General features: G+C 43.0%; 1 protein-coding gene across 1 annotated transcript in view; it reads right to left on the minus strand.

Annotated features, from left to right (window-relative positions):
• Positions 1-26,090, minus strand: part of LOC121568638 (synaptotagmin-C-like) — a 27,302-nt gene extending 1,212 nt beyond the window's left edge. Inside the window, exons 1-5 of the mRNA XM_041879046.2 lie at positions 25,903-26,090; positions 21,276-21,409; positions 20,441-20,652; positions 18,461-18,584; positions 13,778-13,956 (exon numbers count right to left, since the gene is read on the minus strand). Of these exons, the coding sequence (XP_041734980.2) occupies positions 13,778-13,956; positions 18,461-18,584; positions 20,441-20,652; positions 21,276-21,409; positions 25,903-26,075 (822 nt within the window). The 5' untranslated portion in view covers positions 26,076-26,090. The remainder of the gene's footprint in view (positions 1-13,777; positions 13,957-18,460; positions 18,585-20,440; positions 20,653-21,275; positions 21,410-25,902) is intronic.

Raw genomic sequence — 26,090 nt, forward strand, 5'->3', positions numbered from 1 at the left:
TGGGGTTTGATCATTTTTCTCTATCAGGTGCTTTGATTGTCCTCTGTGGTTGCTCCAGGTGGTGTGTAGTATAGATGGTCCCTCTTTTGACCGGCTCCTCCAGCTGGGAGAGAGGGGACCATCTGGTCCTCTCACAACAGGTAATCACCACCAACACACTGATACACTGACATACAGACAGAACTAGGTTATGACAAATAACACACACTGATTTTCGAAAACAGAATTGAGTCAAAACACAAATACACATACACGCACCCGAGGACATACACACACACACACACACACACACACACACACACACACACACACACACACACAAAACACATGCACGCGCACACACACACACACAGAGGATATTTCTTTATTCTAGGGTGACATTTATGAACATTTATGGAGGCATAACATCATTAAGTTGAAAATGTGAAATTGTATAGGGAGTGGACTGAAAGGTGAAGCCATATTGCTTATGATAGTCTTACACTGCACAGTGAATATTTCTGTTTTTGTCACATAGAGATATGAGGTTTACATTCACTTGATCTATATGGTGTCGTTGCTTTCTTTCCTTGCTAAATTCAAAAACACCAAAGGCTCACCCACAGCAAGGACATCTATATTTAATGAGATAACAGAATACATTACCATTATATATAGTAATCAGTAATATATTAGCAATAACACGCGGCTGACAGCTTCCTAATAAATCCCTCCAGTGTGATAGAAACAGCTCTATATATTGCACATACCTCCTCTAGTCTCTAACTCTCTCTCCCTCCTTCTCTGCCTCTTTCAGCTCACTGAACTGAGTGAAATGTCTTTCCTACTAAATAAAAAAAAATACAGCAGTTCCCCCGGCCCCTTCTCCCACCTCCACCCCCCACTTCTCACAAAGCAGCAGTAGGAGGCAGACCAGAGAAAGACACTCAGGGCAAGCAGCAGCACTCCACTTTTCATTTAGATAAAGTGGGGCCACAATAAAGAATTCATGACAAAGTGACTAAATAATTACACACAACTTAATGCACAGCAGAAAAGAGAGAGAGGGAGGTCCTATAGGTTCAGAGAAGATTCAATACAGTATGGATACAGATATACAGTACCAGTCAAAAGTTTGGACACACAAGGGTTTTTCTTTATTTTTAAAATGTTCTACATTGTAGAATAATAGTGAAGACATCAAAACTATGAAATAACACATATGGAATCATGTAGTAACCAAAAAAGTGTTAAACAAATCAAAATACATTTTATATTTGAGATTCTTCAAAGTCGCCACCCTTTGCCTTGATAACAGCTTTGCACACTCTTGGCATTCTCTCAACCAGCTTTATGAGGTAGTCACCTGGAATGCGTTTCAATTAACAGGTGTGCCTTGTTAAAAGTTAATTTATGGAATTTCTTTACTTCTTAATGCGTTTGAGCCAATCAGTTGTGTTGTGACAAGGTAATGGGGGTATACAGAAGATAGCCCTATTTGGAAAAATACCAAATCCATATTATGGCAAGAACAGCTCAAATAAGCAAAGAGAACTGACAGTCCATCATTACTTTAAGACATGAAGGTCAGTCAATACGGAAAATGTCAAGAACTTTGAAAGTTTCTTCAAGTGCAGTCACAAAAACCATCACGCGTTATGATGAAACTGGCTCTCATGAGGACCGCCACAGGAATGGAAGACCCAGAGTTACCTCTGCTACAGAGGATAAGTTCATTAGAGTTACCAGTCTCAGAAATTGCTGCCCAAATAAATGCTTCACAGAGTTCAAGTCACAGACACATCTCAACATCAACTGTTCAGAGGGGACTGTGTGAATCAGGCCTTCATGGTCGAATTGCTGCAAAAAAAACACTACTAAAGGACACCAATAATAAGAAGAGACCTGCTTGGGCCAAGAAACACGAGCAATGGACATTAGACCGGTGGAAATTTGTCCTTTGGTCTGGAGTCCAAATTGGAGATTTTTGATACAACCGCTGTGTCTTTGTGAGACGCGGTGTGGGTGAACGGATGATCTCCGCATGTGTATTTCCCACCGTAAAGCATGGAGGAGGAAGTGTTATGGTGTGGGGGTGCTTTGCTGATCTGGGAAACAACACAGACAATACACTCTAATCTCTGAGAGACCGACTGTTCATTAGGGATCATAAGTATCCCACTCCCCACCAAGTGCAATGGGTCCTACACAAAAATGGTTCCTCTAAGACACACAGGACAGAAGCCATATTTTGTTCAAAGACAGGAGTTTCAGTCTGTGGATGCTAGGAATGGTGTAGGGCCGCGAGGACAGGTAGAAGATGGGAACAGCATGAGCACAGAAATGTGTCACACAGAAGGTCACAGTGACACACACAGACGCACACAAATACAAAACACACACACAAACCCAGAAATACACACAAATCAAAGCAACACAAATGTGTGTCCTTCTAACGTTGTCGTCCAGTCGGAGACATGATGGACTGCAGAATTTTTGTTCTTTTTGAAATTAAATAATGTCTTTCCAAAAAACAAAATCCTGGAATGATAGAAAAATTCGATATAATGGTGCAATCCTTCCCTGTAGGATACGTTTCCAGTAAGTGCACTCCAAGCCGAGCAGGTCCGTCCTCATCACAGTTCTCCTGTAGAGTCCTCTGGGGTAAAGTCTGCCAGTATGTCCAAACAGTGGAACACTATTCCTGTAACATCCGAAGGCGCTCAAATAGTTCAGGTCTTCAAGTACTCACTGTCACATCCTTAGTGGATCGTTAAAAAATTGTATGGATAAATTCCATTCTGGATGATTATATTACACAAACCCCCAAAACTAAACAAATAGAAAAATAAAAGTGAATTCATATTAATGAGCACCATGAAGAATGTGACAAAATAATGAGGTGAAGGGACACATTTCAAGGTTACGAAACATGCTTCGGCAGATGGGTTCATCCACATTTCTCCCTCCTCTGACATCAATAATAACGACCGGCGAAGGTTCCTTCCTCCAGCTAAAAGAAGCCAGAAAAGCCAGGATCCAGAGGGTAGGCCCAAACCAGGCGTCAAGAATTGACTAGACTTGAGTCTCCACAACTGATTTTTGCCCTGCTGAAAATACTGCACAGACGTTTCCTAACTCCTACACCTGTATACTAATGGCCTAAAGTAAAGCATTGACATGGTTTGTCTTTTGAAGTCTATATAGTGCAGAATCCTTAGGCCCAGGGCTGATTGGAGGGAGAAATATGCATCATCACACTCCTCCTGGATTAATTACTGGCATTAACCTGAAGCACAGTGTGTGTATGTATGTATGTATGTATGTATGTATGTGTGTGTGTGTGTGTGTGTGTCAGAGTTCTAAGTGTTGCTTGTATAGAATGTAGAATCTGTTTTCCTGTGCTTTGTTGCGACAGGACAGGAGTTGGAAAATTCATTACAGTTTTTCTCAATTGCTAAAACACTAAAACCCATTGGCTGAACAATGTTATCAGTTGCCTAGACTCATTTAGCTAATTATGCAGTCTGTTGTCAATACCTTAAAACATTTCACATGGTAAAACACAATTTGCAGATCTCACTTAGACTTTTCAGCAAAACTCTAAACACATTCTCAAGTGGCAACAATCAAATACAAATTGAGAACACATGTCATTGATTGAACACAACCACTCAAAATTGATTTAACCTGTTTCAAATGATGCGACACAACCAATATAAGCCAGTTCAGAGAGCAAACAGGTTGTTGAAGGTGGGAAGGAGAAAGTCTGAGAATGGATAGAAGAAACAATGTGAGAGGACGAGGACGAGTGCGTATGCGAGGTGGGTGACGAGGAGGAAGAGGAGGAGGAGGGCAAAAAAGAGGAAGAGGAGGACGAAGAGGAAGACAAAGAGACTGTCGATAAAATCCAACCCGAACGTGTACACCATTTCGGACAAAGAGGACAGAAATATGATCGCCCAATCGTTGCCAAATTTGAATTTTTTATTTATTTTATTTTTATTTCATTTTTATTTAACCTTTATTTAACCAGGTAAGCCAGTTGAGAACAAGTTCTCATTTACAACTGCGACCTGGCCAAGATAAAGCAAAGCAGTGCGATAAAAACAACAACACAGAGTTACATATGGGGTAAAAAAAAAACATAAAGTCAAAAATACAACAGAAAATATATATACAGTGTGTGCAAATGTAGCAAGTTATGGAGGTAAGGCAATAAATAGGCTATAGTGCAAATTAATTACAATTAGTATTAACACTGGAATGCTAGATGTGCAAGAGATTATGTGCAAATAGAGATACTGGGGTGCAAAAGAGCAAAATAAATAACAATATAGGGATGAGGTAGTTGGGTGGGCTAATTTCAGATGGGCTGTGTACAGGTGCAGTGATCGGTAAGGTGCTCTGACAACTGATGCTTAAAGTTAGTGAGGGAGATAAGAGTCTCCAGCTTCAGAGATTTTTGCAATTCGTTCCAGTCATTGGCAGCAGAGAACTGGAAGGAATGGCGGCCAAAGGAGGTGTTGGCTTTGGGAATGACCAGTGAGATATACCTGCTGGAGCGCAGACTACGGGTGGGTGCTGCTATGGTGACCAATGAGCTAAGATAAGGCGGGGATTTGCCTAGCAGTGATTTATAGATGGCCTGGAGCCAGTGGGTTTGACGACGAACATGTAGTGAGGACCAGCCAACAAGAGCGTACAGGTCACAGTGGTGGGTAGTGTATGGGGCTTTGGAGACAAAACGGATGGCACTGTGATAGACTACATCCAATTTGCTGAGTAGAGTGTTGGAGGCTATTTTGTAAATGACATCGCCGAAGTCAAGGATCGGTAGGATAGTCAGTTTTACGAGGGCATGTTTGGCAGCATGAGTGAAGGAGGCTTTGTTGCGAAATAGGAAGCCGATTCTAGATTTAACTTTGGATTGGAGATTCTTAATGTGAGTCTGGAAGGAGAGTTTACAGTCTAACCAGACACCTAGGTATTTGTAGTTGTCCACATACTCTAGGTCAGACCCGTCGAGAGTGGTGATTCTAGTCGGGTGGGCGGGTGCCAGCAGCGTTCGATTGAAAAGCATGCATTTAGTTTTACTAGGGTTGGAGGCTACTGAAGGAGTGTTGTATGGCATTGAAGCTCGTTTGGAGGTTTGTTAACACAGTGTCCAATGAAGGGCCAGATGTATACAAAATGGTGTCGTCTGCGTAGAGGTGGATCTGAGAGTCACCAGCAGCAAGAGCGACATCATTGATATACACGGAGAAAAGTGTCGGCCCAAGAATTGAACCCTGTGGTACCCCCATAGAGACTGCCATAGGTCCAGACAACAGGCCCTCCGATTTGACACACTGAACTCTATCTGAGAAGTAGTTGGTGAACCAGGCGAGGCAGTCATTTGAGAAACCAAGGCTATTTAGTCTGCCAATAAGAATGCGGCGGTTGACAGAGTCGAAAGCCTTGGCCAGGTCGATGAAGACGGCTGCACAGTACTGTCTATTATCAATCGCGGTTATAATATCGTTTAGGACCTTGAGCGTGGCTGAAGTGCACCCATGACCAGCTCGGAAACCGGATTGCATAGCGGAGAAGGTACGGTGGTATTCGAAATGGTCGGTGATCTGTTTGTTAACTTGGCTTTCAAATACTTTCGAAAGGCAGGGCAGGATGGATATAGGTCTGTAGCAGTTTGGATCTAGAGTGTCACCCCCTTTGAAGAGGGGGATGACCGCGGCAGCTTTCCAATCTCTGGGGATCTCAGACGTTACGAAAGAGAGGTTGAACAGACTAGTAATAGGGGTTGCGACAATTTCGGCGGCTAGTTTTAGAAAGAAAGGGTCCAGATTGTCTAGCCCAGCTGATTTGTAGGGGTCCAGATTTTGCAGCTCTTTCAGAACATCAGCTGTCTGAATTTGTGTGAAGGAGAAGCGGGGGGGCATGGGCAAGTTGCAGCGGAGGGTGCAGAGTTGGTGGCCGGGGTAGTGTTAGCCAGTTGGAAAGCATGGCCAGCCGTAGCAAAATGCTTGTTGAAATTCTCGATTATTGTAGATTTATCGGTGGTGATAGTGTTTCCTAGCCTCAGTGCAGTGGGCAGCTGGGAGGAAGTGCTCTTATTCTCCATGGACTTTACAGTGTCCCAAAACTTTTTGGAGTTAGTGCTACAGGATGCAAATTTCTGTTTGAAAAAGTTAGCCTTTGCTTTCCTGACTGCTTGTGTATATTGGTTCCTAACTTCCCTGAAAAGTTGCATATCGCGGGGGCTATTTGATGCTAATACAGTACGCCACAGGATGTTTTTGTGCTGGTCAAGGGCAGTCAAGTCTGAGGAGAACCAGGGGCTATATCTGTTCTTAGTTCTGTATTTTTTGAATGGGGCATGTTTATTTAAGATTGAGAGGAAATTACTTTTAAGGAACAACCAGGCATCCTCTACTGACGGAATGAGATCTATATCCATCCAGGATACCTGGGCCAGGTCAATTAGGAAGGCCTGCTCGCTAAAGTGTTTTAGGGAGCGTTTGACAGTGATGAGGGGTGGTCGTTTGACCGCGGACCCGTTACGGACGCAGGCAATAAGGCAGTGATTGCTGAGATCCTGGTTGAAGACAGCTGAGGTATATTTAGAGGGTAAGTTAGTCAGGATGATATCTATGAGGGTACCCATGTTTACGGATTTAGGGTTGTACCTGGTAGGTTTGTTGATAATTTGCGTGAGATTGAGGGCATCTAGTTTGGATTGTAGGATGGCCGGGGTATTAAGCATATCCCAATTTAGGTCACCAAGCAGTACGAACTCTGAGGATAAATGGGGGGCAATCAATTCACATATGGTGTCCAGGGCACAGCTGGGGGCTGAGGGGGGTCTGTAGCAAGCGGCAACAGTGAGAGACTTATTTCTGGAAAGGTGGATTTTTAGAAGTAGAAGCTCAAACTGTTTGGGCACAGACCTGGATAGTATGATAGAGCTCTGCAGGCTATCTCTACAGTAGATTGGAAAATGTTATAGTTGGGGATGGACATTTCAGAATTTTTAAATATATTAGAGGAAAAACAAAAAGAAATTGAGAAACTTATTCAAGAAAGAGCAAGTGTAATATATTATAAAAATAAAGCAAACTGTATGGAATATGGGGAAAAATTCACCAAATTATTTTTTAATCTTCAACATAGGAATGCTACCAAAAAGAATTGAATGAAACTGGTTACAATTGACGGAGTAACCCATGATTCACCAAATTATATTTTGAAGGAGGAAACAAAGTACTTTAAGCATATGTTTTCGTTTCAGTCGCCTAATTGTAGAGATTTTTTTTCTATTGATAATGTAAAATTAACAGCCATACAGAAAGACTCATGTGAAGGTGAAATTACAGAGGAGGAACTTCTGGATGCAATTAAAGACTTTAAGTCCGGGAAAACTCCAGGGTTGGATGGCATACAATTCGAGGTATACCATACCTTTTTTGATATACTAAGTGGACCGTTATTAGTATGTTTTAACCACTCATATGTAAATGGTAGATTATCTGACACTCAAGAAGAAGATCTCATTATTACTGAAACAGGATACAAGTGGAAAATATAAAGATCCATTAAAAAATTGGAGGCCCCTCACACTTCAGTGTTGTGATGCAAAAATTCTAGCAAAATGTATAGCGCATAGAATTAAAAAGGTATTGTCGGATATTATTCATTCAATCAGACAGGTTTTTTACATGGAAGATACATTGGAGATAATATAAGGCAAGTATTAGAAACAATAGAACATTATGGAAAATCGGAGAAACCAGGCCTGCTATTCATAGCAGACTTCGAAAAGGCATTTGATAAAGTACGACTGGGGTTTATATATAAATGCCTGGAGCATTTCCATTTTGGTGAATCTCTTATAAAATTGGTCAAAATCATGTATAGTAACCCTAGGTGCAAAATAGTAAATAATGGCTATTTCTCCGAAAGTTTTAAACTGTCAAGAGGAGTGAAACAAGGTTGTCCACTATCGGCATATCTATTTACTGTGACCATCGAGATGTTAGCTCTTAAAATCAGATCCAACAATAATATCAGGGGATTAGACATCCAGGGCTTAATAACAAAGGTGTCATTGTACGCTGATGATTCATGTTTTCTTTTAAATCCACAACTAGAATCACTCCACAGCCTCATAGAGGATCTAGATAAATTTTCTAACCACTCTGGATTACAACCAAATTATAACAAATGTACTATATTATGTATTGGATCAATAAAAAATAAAAAAATTACATTAGCATGTAGTTTACTAATAAAATGGTCTGATGGTGATGTGGATATACTCGAAATACATATCCCAAAGGAAATAAATGATCTCACTTCAATAATTTATAATAGAAAGTTAGCAAAAATAGATAAGATCTTGCTACCATTGAAAGGTAAATACCTGTCAATTTGTGGAAAAATCACCCTGATTAACTCTTTAGTATTATCCCAGTTTACCTATTTGCTTATGGTCTTGCCTACGCCTAGCGAACAGTTTTTTAATTATATGAGAAATAAATATTCCATTTTATTTGGAACGGCAAGCCAGACAAAATTAAACGGGCCTATTTATATAATGAATATGAATTCGGAGGACAGAAATTATTAAATATTAAAGCATTAGACCTATCACTAAAAGCTTCAGTCATACAAAAGTTATACTTAAATCCGAACTGGTTCTCTAGCAAATTAGTAAGATTGTCTCACCCAATGTTCAAGAATGGCCTTTTTCCCTTTATTCAGATTACAACCACTCACTTTCAGTTATTTGAAAAGGAAATCATCTCCCAGATATCACTATTTCTAAAACAAGCCATAGAAAGTTGGTTGCAATTTCAATTTAATCCTCCAGAAACGACAGAACAAATAATGCAACAAATATTGTGGTTAAACTCAAATATAAAAATTGACAAAACTTTTTTTTTTGACAAAATTTAAAAAAAATTATAATCTTCGTAAATGATATCATCGGTAGGACTGGTGGAGTTATGTCGCACATGCAGCTAACAAAAACATATGGAAATGTCTGCTCTACCCAAAATTACAACCAATAATTGCAGCCTTACCGCAAAAATGGAAGAGGAAAGTGGAAGGGGGAGAAAGTAAGGAACTTGTCTGTCGGCCTTGCATTAAAGAACATAATTGGTTAAGGAAAACTATGATAAATAAAAAAGTATATCAGTTTAATTTAAGGACCAAAGGATTGACAGCCGTCCCATATAGATTGCAAAATAGTTGGGAAGAGATTTTTGACGTACCGATCCCATGGCATAGTGTTTATGAACTGATACGCAAAACGACACCGGATTCAAAACTAAATCTTTCAATTTAAATTATTATATAAAATTCTTGCTACCAATAGAATATTATTTATATGGGGGATACAATCTTCCCAGCTCTGCAGATTTTGCTGCGAAGAGACAGAATCATTAGATCATTTGTTTTGGTACTTTCCATTTGTAGCTTGTTTTTGGACACAGGTCCAGGAATGGCTAAAGGATTGCAATATTTACCTGGAGCTAACCCTGCAGATAGCACTACTGGGTGATCTGAAAAGTCATAGTCAATCGATCAATAACATAATACAGTTTTTCTCAGTCGCTTTGGTGCATTTCTTAGATCAAAAGTGCAATTCTTGATACTACTTGTACAAATTCCAAATCATCTAGTCACTTGTGCACATCATTAAAGCAATTTCTTATTCCTTTGAACAAATTGCAATTGCTTTTGTACATATTGCAATTGATAATGTACAAGTGTCAGCTTTTTTCCACATTTTCAATTGCTCATGTCATGTTGATCAAAATATAGTAGATGGTTCTCTGTTGAATAGTCTTACCCCTCAAAACATCTAGGCATTAGTTCCTTGCATAAGCCATTACATGCAAAATTGTTGAACTATTTGTCATAAACTGTCAAGCATAGTTTTACACATTTCTATTAGACCTTTTGTACAAAAACGTAAATTGCTGAATCGTGCAGGTGAAATTAACCCTCACTCATGAAGGAATGTAAAGTGTTAGTTCAACCAACAATCAACCAGTTGTCTAAATTGCTCAAAGGTGCATCTCATGAAGAATCAATTGGCAAGCATATATAGACAGACCACAACACAGAGTTGCAATTTTCCAATAATGGATGGACCAGGAAACGAACAGGGTCAACAGCCAAGAGGAGGAAGAAGAGGAGCAAGGATGCGTGGTGGAAGGCAAAACAGAGGAAGAGGCAGAAGAGGACATAGGCGCATATCTGATGACATAAGGGCCACTATTGTAGACCATGTTGTCAATCATGGCCTTACAATGGCTGAGGCGGGTCGAAGGGTGCAGCCGAATATTGGGAGATCAACCGTGTCCTCAATAGTACAAACGTTTCGAAGAGAGAACAGGTATGTCCACCAATGTACAGTGCACTGTTACTGTATATAAGCAGTATACTGTATACTTCCTACAATGCTTCATATTACAGTAGTCCACTTGTATTTCACAGCATACAGAAATATACTCTATACAGATACATACTGCACCTTACATGCACCCACCTGTATGTTTTACAGTAAAATGTGTGTTCGCATAGTTTTTGTCTATGTGAAAGTGTGCGATGCATCACTGCATTTTTCCACACATAGGACTGCAAGATTACCTCAAACCGGTGGCAGAGGACGCCTTTTCACACCTCAACAGGAGGAGGCTATTTGCACCATGGTCCGAGCAAACAATGCCATGAGACTCAGGGAAATACAAAGGACCATTATAGAAGACAACGATGTCTTTGAAAACATCCATACGGTTAGCATCTCAACCATCGACAGGGTGCTGCATAGAAACCAGATGAGTATGAAACAGCTGTACCGTGTACCATTCCAAAGGAATGAGGACAGAGTTAAGGAGCTACGGTACCAGTATGTACAGGTAAAACATATATCTATGTAACTACTTTACAGCAACATTTTATAGTGTTACATAGTCCAGTAAGCATAAACTGCACACATTTCCATTGCTGTGGAAGGAACATGCAATATATGTACATTTTATGTCACTCTTCCTTACCAAAACAAATTCAACTGTGTGTTCTGGGATATAGCGTATAATGGAGTTGGAATCAAGTGAACCCTCTCACAACTTTGTATACGTGGATGAGGCTGGCTTCAACCTGACCAAATGCAGAAGGCGGGGTCGGAATATCATCGGTCACAGAGCTACTGTGGATTTGCCAGGCCAACAGGGAGGAAATATCACCATGTGTGCTGCTATTTCGGAGCATGGTGTCCTAACCCATATCCCCCTTTTAGGGCCATACAACACCCAGCATCTACTCAACTTTTTAGAGACTCTCTACAGGGCTCTCATCCCTGATGATGAGAGGGGTCTGTTTAGAGAGGATTTGCCAAAGTATGTGGTCATTTGTGATAATGTGAGTTTCCATCGATCAAACATCATAAGGCAATGGTTTGTGACCCACCCGAGGATGCTCATAGAATTCCTCCCACCTTATTCACCATTCCTTAACCCAATTGAGGAGTTCTTTTCAGCATGGAGGTGGAAGGTGTACGATCGTCAGCCACACACACAGATGACCCTGCTGGCTGCAATGGATGCAGCATGTGAGGACACCACAGTAGACGCCTGCAGAGGATGGATAAGGCATTCCAAAAGATTCTTTCCACGTTGCATTGGAAGGGAAAATATCCGGTGTGATGTGGATGAGAATATGTGGGCTGACAGACAGGAACGTCTGGATGTGTAGAGACAGCACTAGAACAGTGCTGTGGGCAAAGTTGTGCCTTAGGGGTGGTTTCCTGTGTTTCTTTCTAATTTAGTTTTTTTCCTTTGTGCCCCTTGGGTTGTCCAGTCTCTTTCAATCAATAACCCACATACAGTAATATGTAAATAGTACTGTTGAAATTGATATATGCCATAGAAGTGCAGCCTTGTGCATTTTCAATACAGTAACTGTCATCCAAACTGTAGCCTAAGTTTACATCAGGTAATACTGTCAAAGTACACAGTTCCATTGACAACATGCCTAAACATTTTGACAACCTTGTTCGTGAACAATGACTCAATGACTTATCATTCTGATGACACTGACATGATCATTGGCATGAATATTTACTTTTGAGAGATGTACTAAGGATTTTTAGTGACTGACTAGCTTTAGAAACATATCTATTGTATATTGCAGTTTGTACAAATTGTTCTGAGAAATGCACTTATTATTTTGCACATGTTAGGGATGATGTGAAAAATGCACCAAAGCGACTGAGAAAAACTGTAATACTATTAGCAAAAATGTTTATTTTCAATTCACAATCTGTAGAAACAATGAGAATAGAAAGGTTCAGAACTTTTGTAAGACATCACAGTACAGTTGAAATATATATGGCAAATAGAAATCCTATATGGATGGTGTTAAAAGACAGATGGGAGGTGTTGAATGGAATTGAAGGATGGGACTAATAACAACTAACAACAAACAATAACAAGATAACTAATAATGTAGGCATGCTGTGTCCAAAATAAGTGTATAGGTTGTAGGTTGGGAGCTTTTGTGAAGGAGCACAGTTAGAAAGATATGGCATATAGAAGCAAACCGGATGGACATCATGAAAATGATCGGAGAGGTTGAGAGTAGAAGAAGTTCAGGAGAAAGAACAAACAAAATGTAATTATTGTAAAATTGACTGTGTCCATAAAATGTAGATAGTAAGTATAAGCTGGAAGTAGAGGCCTAAGCATTGTTGTTCACTAGTTTACTCCAAGTAGGGAAAGGGTGGCGGGGTTGGAAAGTAATAAAGGGGAATATATATATTTTTTTTAAAGGATATGTATGTGTATGTATGTGGGTATGTACAGTGGGGAGAACAAGTATTTGATACACTGCCGATTTTGCAGGTTTTCCTACTTACAAAGCATGTAGAGGTCTGTAATTTTTATCATAGGTACACTTCAACTGTGAGAGACGGAATCTAAAACAAAAATCCATAAAATCACATTGTATAATTTTAAAGTAATTAATTAGCATTTTATTGCATGACATAAGTATTTGATACATCAGAAAAGCAGAACTTAATATTTGGTACAGAAACCTTTGTTTGCAATTACAGAGATCATATGTTTCCTGTAGGTCTTGACCAGGTTTGCACACACTGCAGCAGGGATTTTGGCCCACTCCTCCATACAGACCTTCTCCAGATCCTTCAGGTTTCGGGGCTGTCGCTGGGCAATACGAGGTGAGATCTTGCATGGAGTCCCAGGCCGAGGGAGATTGACAGTTATTTTGTGTTTCTTCCATTTACGAATAATCGCACCAACTGTTGTCACCTTCTCACCAAGCTGCTTGGCGATGGTCTTGTAGCCCATTCCAGCCTTGTGTAGGTCTACAATCTTGTCCCTGATATCCTTGGAGAGCTCTTTGGTCTTGGCCATGGTGGAGAGTTTGGAATCTGATTGATTGATTGCTTCTGTGGACAGGTGTCTTTTATACAGGTAACAAGCTGAGATTAGGAGCACTCCCTTTAAGAGTGTGCTCCTAATCTCAGCTCGTTACCTGTATAAAAGAGACCTGGGAGCCAGAAATCTTTCTGATTGAGAGGGGGTCAAATACTTATTTCCCTCATTAAAATGCAAATCAATTTATAACATTTTTGACATGCGTTTTTCTGGATTTTTGTTGTTGTTATTCTGTCTCTCACTGTTCAAATAAACCTACCATTAAAATTATAGACTGAGCATTTCTTTGTCAGTGAGCAAACGTACAAAATCAGCAGGGGATCAAATACTTTTTTCCCTCTGTAGTCCATGACAGCGATGACAATTGACACCCTGTCGATGTCCTCATGGGGGATGTCAAAGACCAGAGCCTCGTTGTAGGTGGGATTCAACGTATTCTTCTTATTGGATGTCTTCCTCTTCTTTAATCTGCAGCTGTCACATATCAGAGAAGCCTTCACATACAGGTCTGAGAGAGTGAGAAAGAGGGAGGGAGAGAGAGAGAAAAAGAGAGAAAGAGAGAAAGAAAGAGAGGAAGAGAATGGAAGAAAGAGAGAGAGAGAGGGATAAAGATAAGAGAAGAACCTTGAGCAGGCTATTAACAAATTATACTTCCACGCCCAGGCATCTGTCTGTAACACATGAAAGGCATACAAATCAAGGCACCTTGGGCAAGACGGATTAAGGCCAAAGTAAAACAGGTGGATTCACTTCAATTACCACAGAATACAAACTGCCGCTCTAATTCTGTCACGACTTCCACCGAGGCTGCCTCCCCTCCTTGTTCGGGCAGGTTTCGGCGTTCGTCGTCACCGGCTTACTTACTCATCACTCCACTTGTCATGTCTTGTCTTGTCAATCACACACACCTGGTGCTCATTCCCCTAATTAGTATGTGTATAAGTGTTCCCTCTGTTCCCCTTGTCTTTGTGAGTGATTGTTTATTGTGAGAGCGAGTAGCTCGGTTGAGCTACTCGCTCAACTTCGGTGTTTTACCTCCTGCGCCTGACTCCTTCATTCACACCTCATCACAGAATCACTCACCCGCTGAATGGAGTCAGCAGGAGATGACCGCATGCCTGGAGTTGTGGCAAGGTTTCAGGAGCATTCCTCGATGCTGGCCAGCTTGGGGGAAGCGATGGATCGGGTTCTTCAGGTAGTACAACGCCTGGAGAAGAGAGGACCCGATCTATCGAGACCAGCTGGTCAATCGGATCCAGCCACCTACACCCCAGCCCCTGGAGGGATCCAGATATCCCGGCCACTGGCGTTTGATGGGACGGCAGCGCGATGTAAGATATTTCTGCTCCAACTAGAGTTGTACTTCTCCAGCATCAGGCGGCGCCACTGGAGCGGGAGAAGGTATCCGTCCTCGTTTCCTGCCTTTGTGGGAGAGCCCTGGAGTGGGCCAACGCGGTGTGGAACGAGGGAGGTACCGCGTTGGAGGACTACGGGGAGTTTGCTCGCCTCTTTTGGGCCGTTTTCGATCACCCGCCTGAGGGTCGAGAGGCGGGCGAACGACTGGTCCATCTGAGGCAGGGGACGAGGACCGCACAGGGTCCGGGTGGAACGAGCGGGCCCTAATCAATCATTTCCGGTGCCACCTAAGGGAGGACGTACGACGGGAGCTAGCCTGCCGTGATGCCATGCTATCGTTCTCCGACCTGGTGGACATGGCCATCCGGCTGGACAATCTGCTAGCAGCCAGAGGACATCCTGGTAGGGGTCTGCCCGTTCCCACTCCGGACGACTCTGACCCCGAGCAGATGGAGCTGGGGGGAGCCGCCGGTCGAGAGAGCACAGGAGGACAGCGACAGTGCCACTCTGGTGGCACGAAGGGACAATCCACCTCGTTCTTTTGGGTCTGGAGGCGGTAGGCAGGGTACTCATGCATCACCCCAGGTAACGAACACCCAAACTTGTTCAGAGCCCTTTGCGGCACACTGTACCTTATCTATCTCCTTTCCCGATCACCTGGTAGTTTCCCAGTGTAAGGCGCTAGTCGATTCAGGCGCAGCTGGGAACTTTATGGACAGGGCATTTGCACGCCGTCAAGGCATTTCATTGGTTCCCCTATCCATTCCACTCCCCATCAGAGCACTTGATAGTCGACCATTAGGGTCCGGGTTGGTTAAGGAGGTTACTGTACTAGTCACCATGATTACACAGGAGACGTTGAGCAGATCACTTTTTTGATTATTGAGTCTCCTGCTTACCCTGTAGTCTTAGGTATTCCGTGGTTAGCCCTTCACTACCCCAATTTTTCATGGCCGCAGAGGGTTCTTACGGGGTGGTCACGTGAGTGTCCGGGTAGGTGTCTAGGTGTTTCCGTCTGTGTGACCACGGTGGAAAGTCCAGACGGTAACCCCACCGTGCGCATTCCCCATGAATACCATGATCTGGCGATCTGGATCGAGTTTCTTCTTTGTGAAGAAGAAAGATGGCGGTTTCCGCCCGTGCATTGATTGTCGACCACTGAATAAGGTGACGGTACGATTTAGTTATCCTCTTCCCCTCATTCCTTCAGTGATTGAGTCAATGCATGGGGCCCGTTTTTTCACCAAATTAGACCTCAGGAGTGCCTACAACCTGGTGTGTATTCGGGAAGGGGATGAGTGGAAAACAGCATTCAGCACAACATCGGGGCATTATGAATACCTGGTGATGCCCTACGGTTTGATGAATGCTCCATCCGTTTTCCAGTCCTTTGTGAACGAGGTGTTTCGGGACATGCTTGGTCGCGGTGTGGTGGTCTACATCGATGACATCCTGGTGTATTCCGCTACGCGCGCCGAGCCTGTGTCCCTGGTTCGCAAGGTACTGGTCCGACTGCTGGAAAATGATCTTTATGCCAAGGCAGAGAAGTAAGTTTTTCCAGCAGTCAATCTCCTTCCTCGGATACCGCATTACTACCACAGGTGTGGAGATGGAGGGAGATCGCATTTCAACCGTGCGTAATTGGCCGACTCCAACCACGGTGAAGGATGTGCAGCGCTTCCTTGGCAACTACTATCGGAGGTTTATTCGGGGCTTGTTGAAGGGTGGGCCGTCCTGGCTCCGCTGGTCTGCTGAGGCTGACTTGGCCTTCAGTAGATTGCAGGGTCTGTTCACCTCTGCCCCGGTACTGGCTCACCCCGATCCATCACTACCGTTCGTAGTGGAGGTGGATGCGTCCGAGGTAGGGATAGGCGCTGTCTTATCCCGACACTTAGGCACAACACCCAAGCTCCGCCCCTGTGCCTTCTTTTCGAAGAAGCTCAGCCCGGCGGAGCAGAACTATGGCGTTGGTAATCGGGAGCTGCTGGCTGTTGTCCAAGCTTTGATGGTGTGGAGGCATTGGTTCGAAGGGGCGAAACACCCTTTCCTTGTCTGGACAGACCACTGTAACATTCGGGCAGCGAGGAGGCTGAATCCTCGCCAGGCCAGGTGGGCCCTCTTCTTCACCCGGTTTGATTTCACACTCTCATACATTCCGGGTACGAAGAACTGTCTCGGCTGTATGACACAGAGGAGAGGCCCAGAGACAACACCCCCATACTCCCGGCCTCATTCATTGTGGCGCCGGTAGTATGGGCGATGTACGCGGACATAGCGCAAGCATTACGCACAGATCCATCTCCACCGCAGTGTCCAGCTGGGCTGCAGTACGTGCCAGCGCTTATCCGTGATCGTCTGATCTACTGGGCACACATGTCACCCTCCTCTGGTCATCCAGGTATCGGTCGTACAATGCGCTGCCTGACCGAGAAGTACTGGTGGCCTACCTTGGCTAAGGACGTGAGGGTGTATGTTTCCTCCTGCTCAGTGTGCGCCCAGAGTAAGGCACCTAGGCACCTCCCAGTGGGTAAGCTACAACCTTTACCAGTTCCACAACGACCATGGCCTCACCTTAGTACTGTCATGACTTCCGCCGAGGCTGCATCCCCTCCTTGTTCGGGCAGGTTTCGGCGTTCGTTGTCACCGGCTTACTAGCTACTGCCGATCCCATTCTCATCACTCCACTTGTCATGTCTTGTCTTGTCAATCACACACACCTGGTGCTCATTCCCTTAATTAGTATGTGTATAAGTGTTCCCTCTGTTCCCCTTGTCTTTGTGAGTGATTGTTTATTGTGAGAGCGAGTAGCTCGGTTCAGCTACTCTTCCATTTGTTATTGCCAAGGTGGAATATTTCCCTTGTGATTGTTTCGTTTTGACACTTGGTGCGTTTTATTTATGTAAACGGAATAAACTCTGGACTTCAGTGTTTTACCTCCTGCGCATGACTCCTTCATTCACACCTCATAACAAATTCGTTGTAGCACTTACAGAACACAGACAGTTACCATTAGATTTTATGGTGGAATTTTTTTATACATTTGTTAGGCATTCTGATAATTTCCTAATCATAAAAGCAGTAATAACGGTGTGGCCTCATAATTTAGTGTGTCGTTTCGTCAGTCTAGTAACTGTTACCGTGGTAATGCAGGATCATCACATCCTCACAGGCAGATTAATAACTCAATTACTTTAGTTAGGAATTCATTAATTAAATCATCGTCAGCTACCATCAATCAGGCCAGGACAATTGTGTTTTAGCATTGATTATGCAATTGACTTTAAAGCGTTTGGTTGTTCGCTGCGGTTTTTAGCACTACAATGTTCATGATTTTGGGCATTTGCTTGTATTTACAACATTGCCACAAAACCGGGTTATGGCACTTCGCTGTGTTTGGAACAGTTGAACAGTATTTATTTTGGCAATATTTACAGAACGTCACATATCAATATTCAAATATTCATGAATTCAGTCAATTGATGTGTTTGCTCCATCTGTTTATGCAGGCCTAATTGCATTCAAGTGATAGTTGAAATACAAAATGTATGATGCGAGTCTTGTCACTTTTGTATTGTTTTTCTGCCATGCTGTTTCTAACAGAAGAGATGACTCTCAGTGTGCTGTGGTCAGTGTGCTGCGGTCAGTAGGTCAGTCACCTGAGAAGCCAGTGAGGTCCATGGCTTTGAGGTTGGTGGCCTCGATGACGGTGGCGGTGAGCCGACCTGCCGTGGGCAGGTAACACAGAGAGAAGTTCAGCTCCCCCAGGTCAGCCTTTATTTTCTAGTACATATGTTGTAGAATGAAACGCTTATATGCCTTAAATGTTTATGGATTAAGAACCAATTAAAGGGTTAAAACAGAGCAGAGACATTTCTTTAGTGCAAATGCTGTGCTTCTGATAAAGAATGGTTCCCTCTAACTCCCCGCAGCTGGTCTGGGTATGTCAATGACATGTGACGGAGATAAAACTTCTCGTTGTGGCTGTGTGGAGATTGGAGTAACAATGGAACTAGTGTTATCACTTGTTTGTGCTTATGACCTGACACACACAGCCACATGCACATAGTCACAAGGAAAAACCATAGTGGCTCAGGGTCCTTGGAGGATGGCTGTTGGGAAAGGGTTAAATGTATGTTATGGACATGACATGTGTAAACCATGTTTAAGTATTAATTGATATGTTTTATAATGTGTTATGAAATGATAAGGGTAAAACAGAATGAACATAATTTATACTTTGTACTCCAGATGCATGCCTGAATAGTGAATATAGTCAATACAGAGTGTGATTGTTCTTTAACGTGCGTATGTATATAATTTCTTGAGTCACGCCACCAATATAATGAGATAAGTGACATAGGCCCCATTTAGAGAAGCGCACGTAGCCCTCGTGAGTAAACAACATGTGACACCGAAGGATGTTAATCATGTACATATAATGGAGTAACTGTGTAGGTTGTATAAGCATGACTATGCATTTGTGCCTGTATAAAAGGAAAGCTCCGGGTCAGGGCAAGCAGTTGCTCCATGGACCAGCTCGGCTTTGTTACGCTTTAATAAAGTATATTCTGAATTCACAAGCTCCGGTTTTTTTAGAGATATTTGTGAGTTAAATATTTCTACCACACCTTCTCCTGTACAACACACACACACACACACAGAGGTCAGAGTTCAGGGGTCAAACAGGGATCCCAGCCAACATGTAGTAAACACTCAGCCAGTAATACCCAAAGAGCCACAGGCTGAGAGCAGGGTCTGTAACAGAGACCACCATCTTGCATTTGGTTTGCTAAATCATCAAGCAGGTATCATTGATAATTGCCACAGAGACATGACAGGTGTCACAATCTAAACGGGCAGCATATTCAAACTGAAGGACAATGTCATCACAGTACATTAATGACATGTCAATCTTTCAATGTCCCCAAGAAGATAAAAGTGTTAAATTGCACTAGATCTAAAGGCTATTTAAATACTCTCCCCTGCTTCCTCCTAACTCGGCACTGCCAGTGGTCATGGTGGCATAGCGGTGGCATTTTAGTGGCGGCATTATAGTGGCATAGTGGTGGCATTATAGTGGCATACTGGTGGCATTATAGTGGCTTACTGGTGGCATTATAGTGGCATAGTGGTGGCATTATAGTGGCATAGTGGTGGCATACTGGTGGCATTTTAGTGGCGGCATTATAGTGGCATAGTGGTGTCATTATAGTGGCATACTGGTGGCATTATAGGGGCATAGCGGTGGCATTATAGTGGTATAGTGGTGGCATTATAGTGGCATACTGGTGGCATTATAGTGGCATACTGTTGGTTTAGTGTCATAATAGTGGTGGTATAATTATAGTGTGGCTCAGTTGGTAGAGCATGGCGCTTGCAACGCCTGGGTTGTGGGTTCGATTCCCACGGAGGACCAGTATGAAAAATGTACGAAAATATATGCACTATATATGGTGTCATTATAGTGGCATAGTAGTGGCATTATAGTGGCATAATGGTGGTATTATAGTGGCATAGTAGTGGAATTATAGTGGCATAGTAGTGGAATTATAGTGGCATAGTGGTGTCATCATGGTAACATAGTGGTGGCATTGCGTTGGCATTATGGTGTCAGGCAGGGCTCTGTCTCTCACCGCGGTGCCCTCCACAATGTCCCTCCAGACAGGCTTCTCCCCGGTGCCCTCACTGAAGTCCAGCAGGTTGTCCACTACCACCTGGCCAATCAGGTCGTGTCTGGAGAAGCGGTCAAAGTCGTAGACGGAGAAGTGCAGCTTCTGGGAGTGCAGCTCTGCCAAGGGCACGCCGAACTGGAATGTCTCGTTGAATATCGGGTTCAGGGTATTTTTCTGTGGACCTGGGGGAAGGGAGGAGAGTGGGGAATTGAGGAGGGAGTGAGGGGGAGTGTGAAAGAGGGATAGGGGGGGGAAAGGGGAGAAAGGGGAAGGAGAGGGAGAGGGGGAGGGAGAACAAGAGTCAACAAGAGAGTCTGCAAGAGAGTCTGATAGACAACCTAACATATTTATTCAGATTAGGCAAAACAAAATATCAGCTAATTCCAATGTGTAAGGGAGGAGACTATGCATTTATAAATGATAATAATAGGAACTCGGGTCTTACTGACAGTAATTTAGAATAAAATCCCAACTTGAGAAACGGCAATGAAACTCCGCACAAATCTCTTGTGGTAATGCTTACACAAATCTCTGGGTGGCATCAATGGAAGATTCACACAGAACTCCAAGTTATGCATGCACAAATTTATCAATTGGCATCAGAGCGAAACTACACGTTTTTCAGGTTAGTATTTTACTGTGCCTTCAAACTGGACTGAAAACCAGCCCAATTTGTGTGAAAAAACTGACAAGTGTAATAAATGACAGCCTGATCCCAGATCTGTTTGCACTGTCTTACAAGGTATTTATGGTAATTGGCAAGACAGCACAAACAGATCTGGTATCAGGCTAGATAAATGTGTTATCTTGGTATGGAACTTCTTCTTCCTGTCTGGCAGTATGTAGATCTTGACGTAGGGGTCTGAGAAGCCGTTGGCGTCCTTGGCAGCCAGGTCTACAGCCTTCAGGATCTTCACCACTAGCTGCTCTGTACTGCAGACGGACACACACATATACAATCTATGTTAGACTCACCGTCTGGGACAAACACACAACACAATCTATATGTCAAACTTACCTGGACAGACATAGGTCTACAGAGTAGATAGAGATACAGTGGAGTGGTTAGGAGAGTATGTTGTATCTATTGAGTGGGTCGATGGGGATCCATTGAGTTCTAGGATGAAGCAGCCCTTGACACAGATTTAAGGGTTTTCTCCCTACTAATGGGGGATTTAAGGAAGGTAGATCTGTGAATGAGAGCAACTTCTACCAGTAGCATAATCCATTGTTACAAAGCTACAGAATGGCTCCAGCAGTTCCAGTGAGATGTAAGCACAGTAAGCACATATATACACTGAGTGTACAAAACATTAGGAATACCTTCCTACTATTGAGTTGCACCATTTTGCCCTCAGAACAGCCTCAATTTGTCAGGGCATGGACTCTACAAGGTGTCGAAAGCATTCCACAGGGATGCTGGCCCATGTTCACTCCAATGCTTCCCACAGTTGTGTCAAGTTGGCTGGATGTTCTTTGGGTGGTGGACTATTCTTGACACACACAGGAAACTGTTGAGCGTGAAAAACCCAACAGCATTGTTCACAGGCACTTAAATATTTTGTCTTGACCATTCACTCTCTGAATGTCACACGTACAGTCGTGGTCAAAAGATTTGAGAATGACACAAATATTAATTTTCACAAAGTCTGCTGCCTCAGTTTTTATGGTGGCAATTTGCATATACTCCAAAATGTTGTGAAGAGTGATCAGATGAATTGCAATTAACTGCAAAGTCTCTCTTTGCCATGAAAATGAACTTAATCCCAAAAAAAACATTTCCACTGCATTTCAGCCCTGCCACAAAAGGACCAGCTGACATCATGTCAGTGATTCTCTCGTTAACACAGGTGAGAGTGTTGACGAGGACAAGGCTGGAGATCACTCTGTCATGCTGATTGAGGTAGAATAACAGACTGGAAGCTTTAAAAGGAGGGTGGTGCTTGAAATCATTGTTCTTCCTCTGTTAACCATGGTTACCTGCAAGGAAACACGTGCCGTCATCATTGCTTTGCACAAAAAGGGCTTCACAGGCAAGGATATTGCTGCTTGTAAGATTGCACCTAAATCAACTATTTATCGGATCATCAAGAACTTCAAGGAGAGAGGTTCAATTGTTGTGAAGAAGGCTTCAGGGCGCCCAAGGAAGTCCAGCAAGCGCCAGGACCGTCTCCTAAAGTTGATTCAGCTGCGGGATCGGGGCACCACCATTGCAGAGCTTGCTCAGGAATGGCAGCAGGCAGGTGTGAGTGCATCTGCACGCACAGTGAGGCGAAGACTTTTGGAGGATGGCCTGGTGTCAAGGGCAGCGAGGAAGCCACTTCTCTCCAGGAAAAACATCAGGGACAGACTGATATTGTGCAAAAGGTACAGAGAAGACAAGGTGAGCGCTACCATCAGTCCTGTGTCATGCCAACAGTAAAGCATCCTGAGACCATTCATGTGTGGGGTTGCTTCTCAGCCAAGGGAGTGGGCTCACTCACAATTTTGCCTAAGAACACAGCCATGAATAAAGAATGGTACCAACACATCTTCCGAGAGCAACTTCTCCCAACCATCCAAGAACAGTTTGGTGACGAACAATGCCTTTTCCAGCATGATGGAGCACCTTGCCATAAGGCAAAAGTGATAACTAAGTGGCTCGGGGAACAAAACATCGAAATGTTAGGTCCATGGCCAGGAAACTTCCCAGACCTTAATCCCATTGAGAACTTGTGGTCAATCCTCAAGAGGCGGGTGGACAAACAAAAACCCACAAATTCGAACAAACTCCAAGCATTGATTATAAAGAATGGGCTGCCATCAGTCAGGATGTGGCCCAGAAGTTAATTGACAGCATGCCAGGGCTGATTACAGAGGTCTTGAAAAAGAAGGGTCAACACTGCAAATATTGACTCTTTGCATAAACTTAATGTAATTGTCAATAAAAGCCTTTGACACTTATGGAATGTTTGTAATTATACTTGACAAAAATATCTAAAAACACTGCACACACACACACACACACACACACACACACACACACACACGTCCGCCCGCACGCACGCACACACGCGCAGACGTCCGTCTGTCTGAACCGCCCACGTCCAGTGGTCTGTCTGCAGAACTACTTATGAGGGATTTAATTAAGAGAGTGAAGATGGCTGGCAGGCCTTTAATCAGACCTCATTAGACCCTGTCTTTCTGCGTTAACGAGCGTGTCACCACTTCATTACAGGCCTTTAGGAACACAGCGTGAACTCTGGGGAAGAGAGCACCACCAGGCTATAGCCAATAGCGGCTCAGACAAACACACAGTTTAATCATCTGGCCCAAACAGGACTTAGATAAGCCTGTTGACGAAACGATTGCATCCAATCGGGTTTCATGTTTATAATGTGATCATGTCCAATTAAGGAAATCAGATAAACATGCCAATCCTACAATCACATCAAATCAGGGATAAGATTAATACTGTAATTAGTAAATTAGGAAGTTATATTTAAATTGGATAAACATGTTAGATCAGAGAAACATGTCCAATTAGTATTTCTTAAGTCTATCTACTTACTTCAAGTCCAGTATCATCTCCGCTTGGAAGTCGATACACAGTGTCAGTACATGATGGGAACTGTAGTCCTTATGGCTATGAGCAGTGTAGTTTTATGAAGCATAATTGAAAATGGCAGGTGAGTCCTGTTTAAAAGCTGGCCCTGATGGCAAGTCACATCTGGGGCACACTCACCATTTACATAACAGAGCCAGTGCTGCAGAAAACCTACAACGGGGGCATGACTAATGCACTCAAGGTATGGGAAGTTAGACAATAACAATGTCCATCTATCTTGTGTACAATATTCAGTCCATAATGTACAGGTATACACTACCGGTCAAAAGTTTTAGGACACCTACTCATTCAAGGGTTTTCTTTATTTTTACTATTTTCTACATTGTAGAATAATAGTGAAGACATCAAAACTATGAAATAACACATATGGAATCATGTAGTAACCAAAGAAGTGTTAAAGAAATCAAAATATATTTTATATTTGAGATTCTTCAAATAGCCTCCCTTTGCCTTGATGACAGCTTTGCACACTCTTGGCATTCTCTCAACCAGCATCATGAGGTAGTCACCTGGAATGCATTTCAATTAACAGGTGTGCCTTCTTAAAAGTTAATTTGTGGAATTTCTTTCCTTCTTAATGCGTTCGAGCCAATCAGTTGTGTTGTGACAAGGTAAGGGGGGTATGCAGACGATAGCCCTATTTGGAAAAATACAGCTCAAATAAGCAAAGAGAAATGACAGTCCATCATTACTTTAAGAAATGAAGGTCAGTCAATCAGGAACAACTGTTCAGAGGAGACTGTGTGAATCAGGCCTTCATGGTCGAATTGCTGCAAAGAAACCACTCCTAAAGGACACCAATAAGAAGAAGAGACCTGCTTGGGCCAAGAAACACGAGCAATGGACATTAGACCGGTGGAAATGTGTCCTTTGGTCTGGAGTCCAAATTGGAGATTTTAGTTTCCTACCGCCGTGTCTTTGTGAGACGCGGTGTGGGTGAACGGATGATCTCCGCATGTGTATTTAAAGCATGAAGGAGGAGTTGTTATGGTGTTGGGGTGCTTTGCTGGTGACAATGTCTGTGATTTTATTTAGAATTCAAGGCACACTTAACCAGCATGGCTACCACAGCATTCTGCAGCGATACGCCATCCCTTCTGGTTTGGGCTTAGTGGGACTATAATTTGTGTTTCAACAGGACAATGACCCAACACACCTCCAGGCTGTGTAAGGGCTATTTTACCAAGAAGGAGAGTGATGCAGTGCTGCATCAGATGACCTGGCCTCCACAATCCCCCGACCTCAACCAAATTGAGATGGTTTGGGATAAGTCGGACCGCAGAGCAAAGGAAAAGCAGCCAACAAGTGCTCAGCATATGTGGGAACTCCAAGACTGTTGGAAAAGCATTCCAGGTGAAGCTGGTTGAGAGAATGCCAAGAGTGTGCAAAGCGGTCATCAAGGCAAAGCGTGGCTATTTGAAGAATCTCAAATATAAAATGTATTTTGATTTGTTTAACACTTTTTTGGTTATTACATGATTCCATATGTGTTATTTCATATTTTTGATGTCTTCACTATTATTCTACAATGTAGAAAATAGTAAAAATAAAGAAAAACCATTGAATGAGTAGGTGTTCTAAAACTTTTGACCGGTAGTGTATATGGGTGATAAAACTGTCCACTGTGTGATAAGTAAAAAAAATTAAAAAAATAAAGTAACACTGCAATTATAGAATATCTAGGCCAAGTACCTTAACTCAGCTGTGATGACAGAGCAGTTGTTGATCCTCTGTCTAAGCCTTCATTTAATGTATATTTAACATAGTGCACTCAGACCGAGGTGTGAAGAGGATTACTTAAGTGAATCGGTTCACTCACTTAAAGGTGTAGCGCAGGAGGAATCTGATCTTGCTGCAATTGTCCCCCGTTTTCCCCTCCCCCTGGTCGCCCCCACGCAGTCTGTAGAGTTCCGGTTTGATTTGGCCAATGCTGGTCACCTGCTCGCTCTTCTCCTCACCATGGAAATCAGGACTGGACAGCTGGTGAGTCATGGGCTTGGGCCTGGA

The sequence above is a fragment of the Coregonus clupeaformis genome, chromosome 7, assembly GCF_020615455.1.
Source record: "Coregonus clupeaformis isolate EN_2021a chromosome 7, ASM2061545v1, whole genome shotgun sequence".
Lineage (NCBI taxonomy): Eukaryota > Metazoa > Chordata > Actinopteri > Salmoniformes > Salmonidae > Coregonus > Coregonus clupeaformis.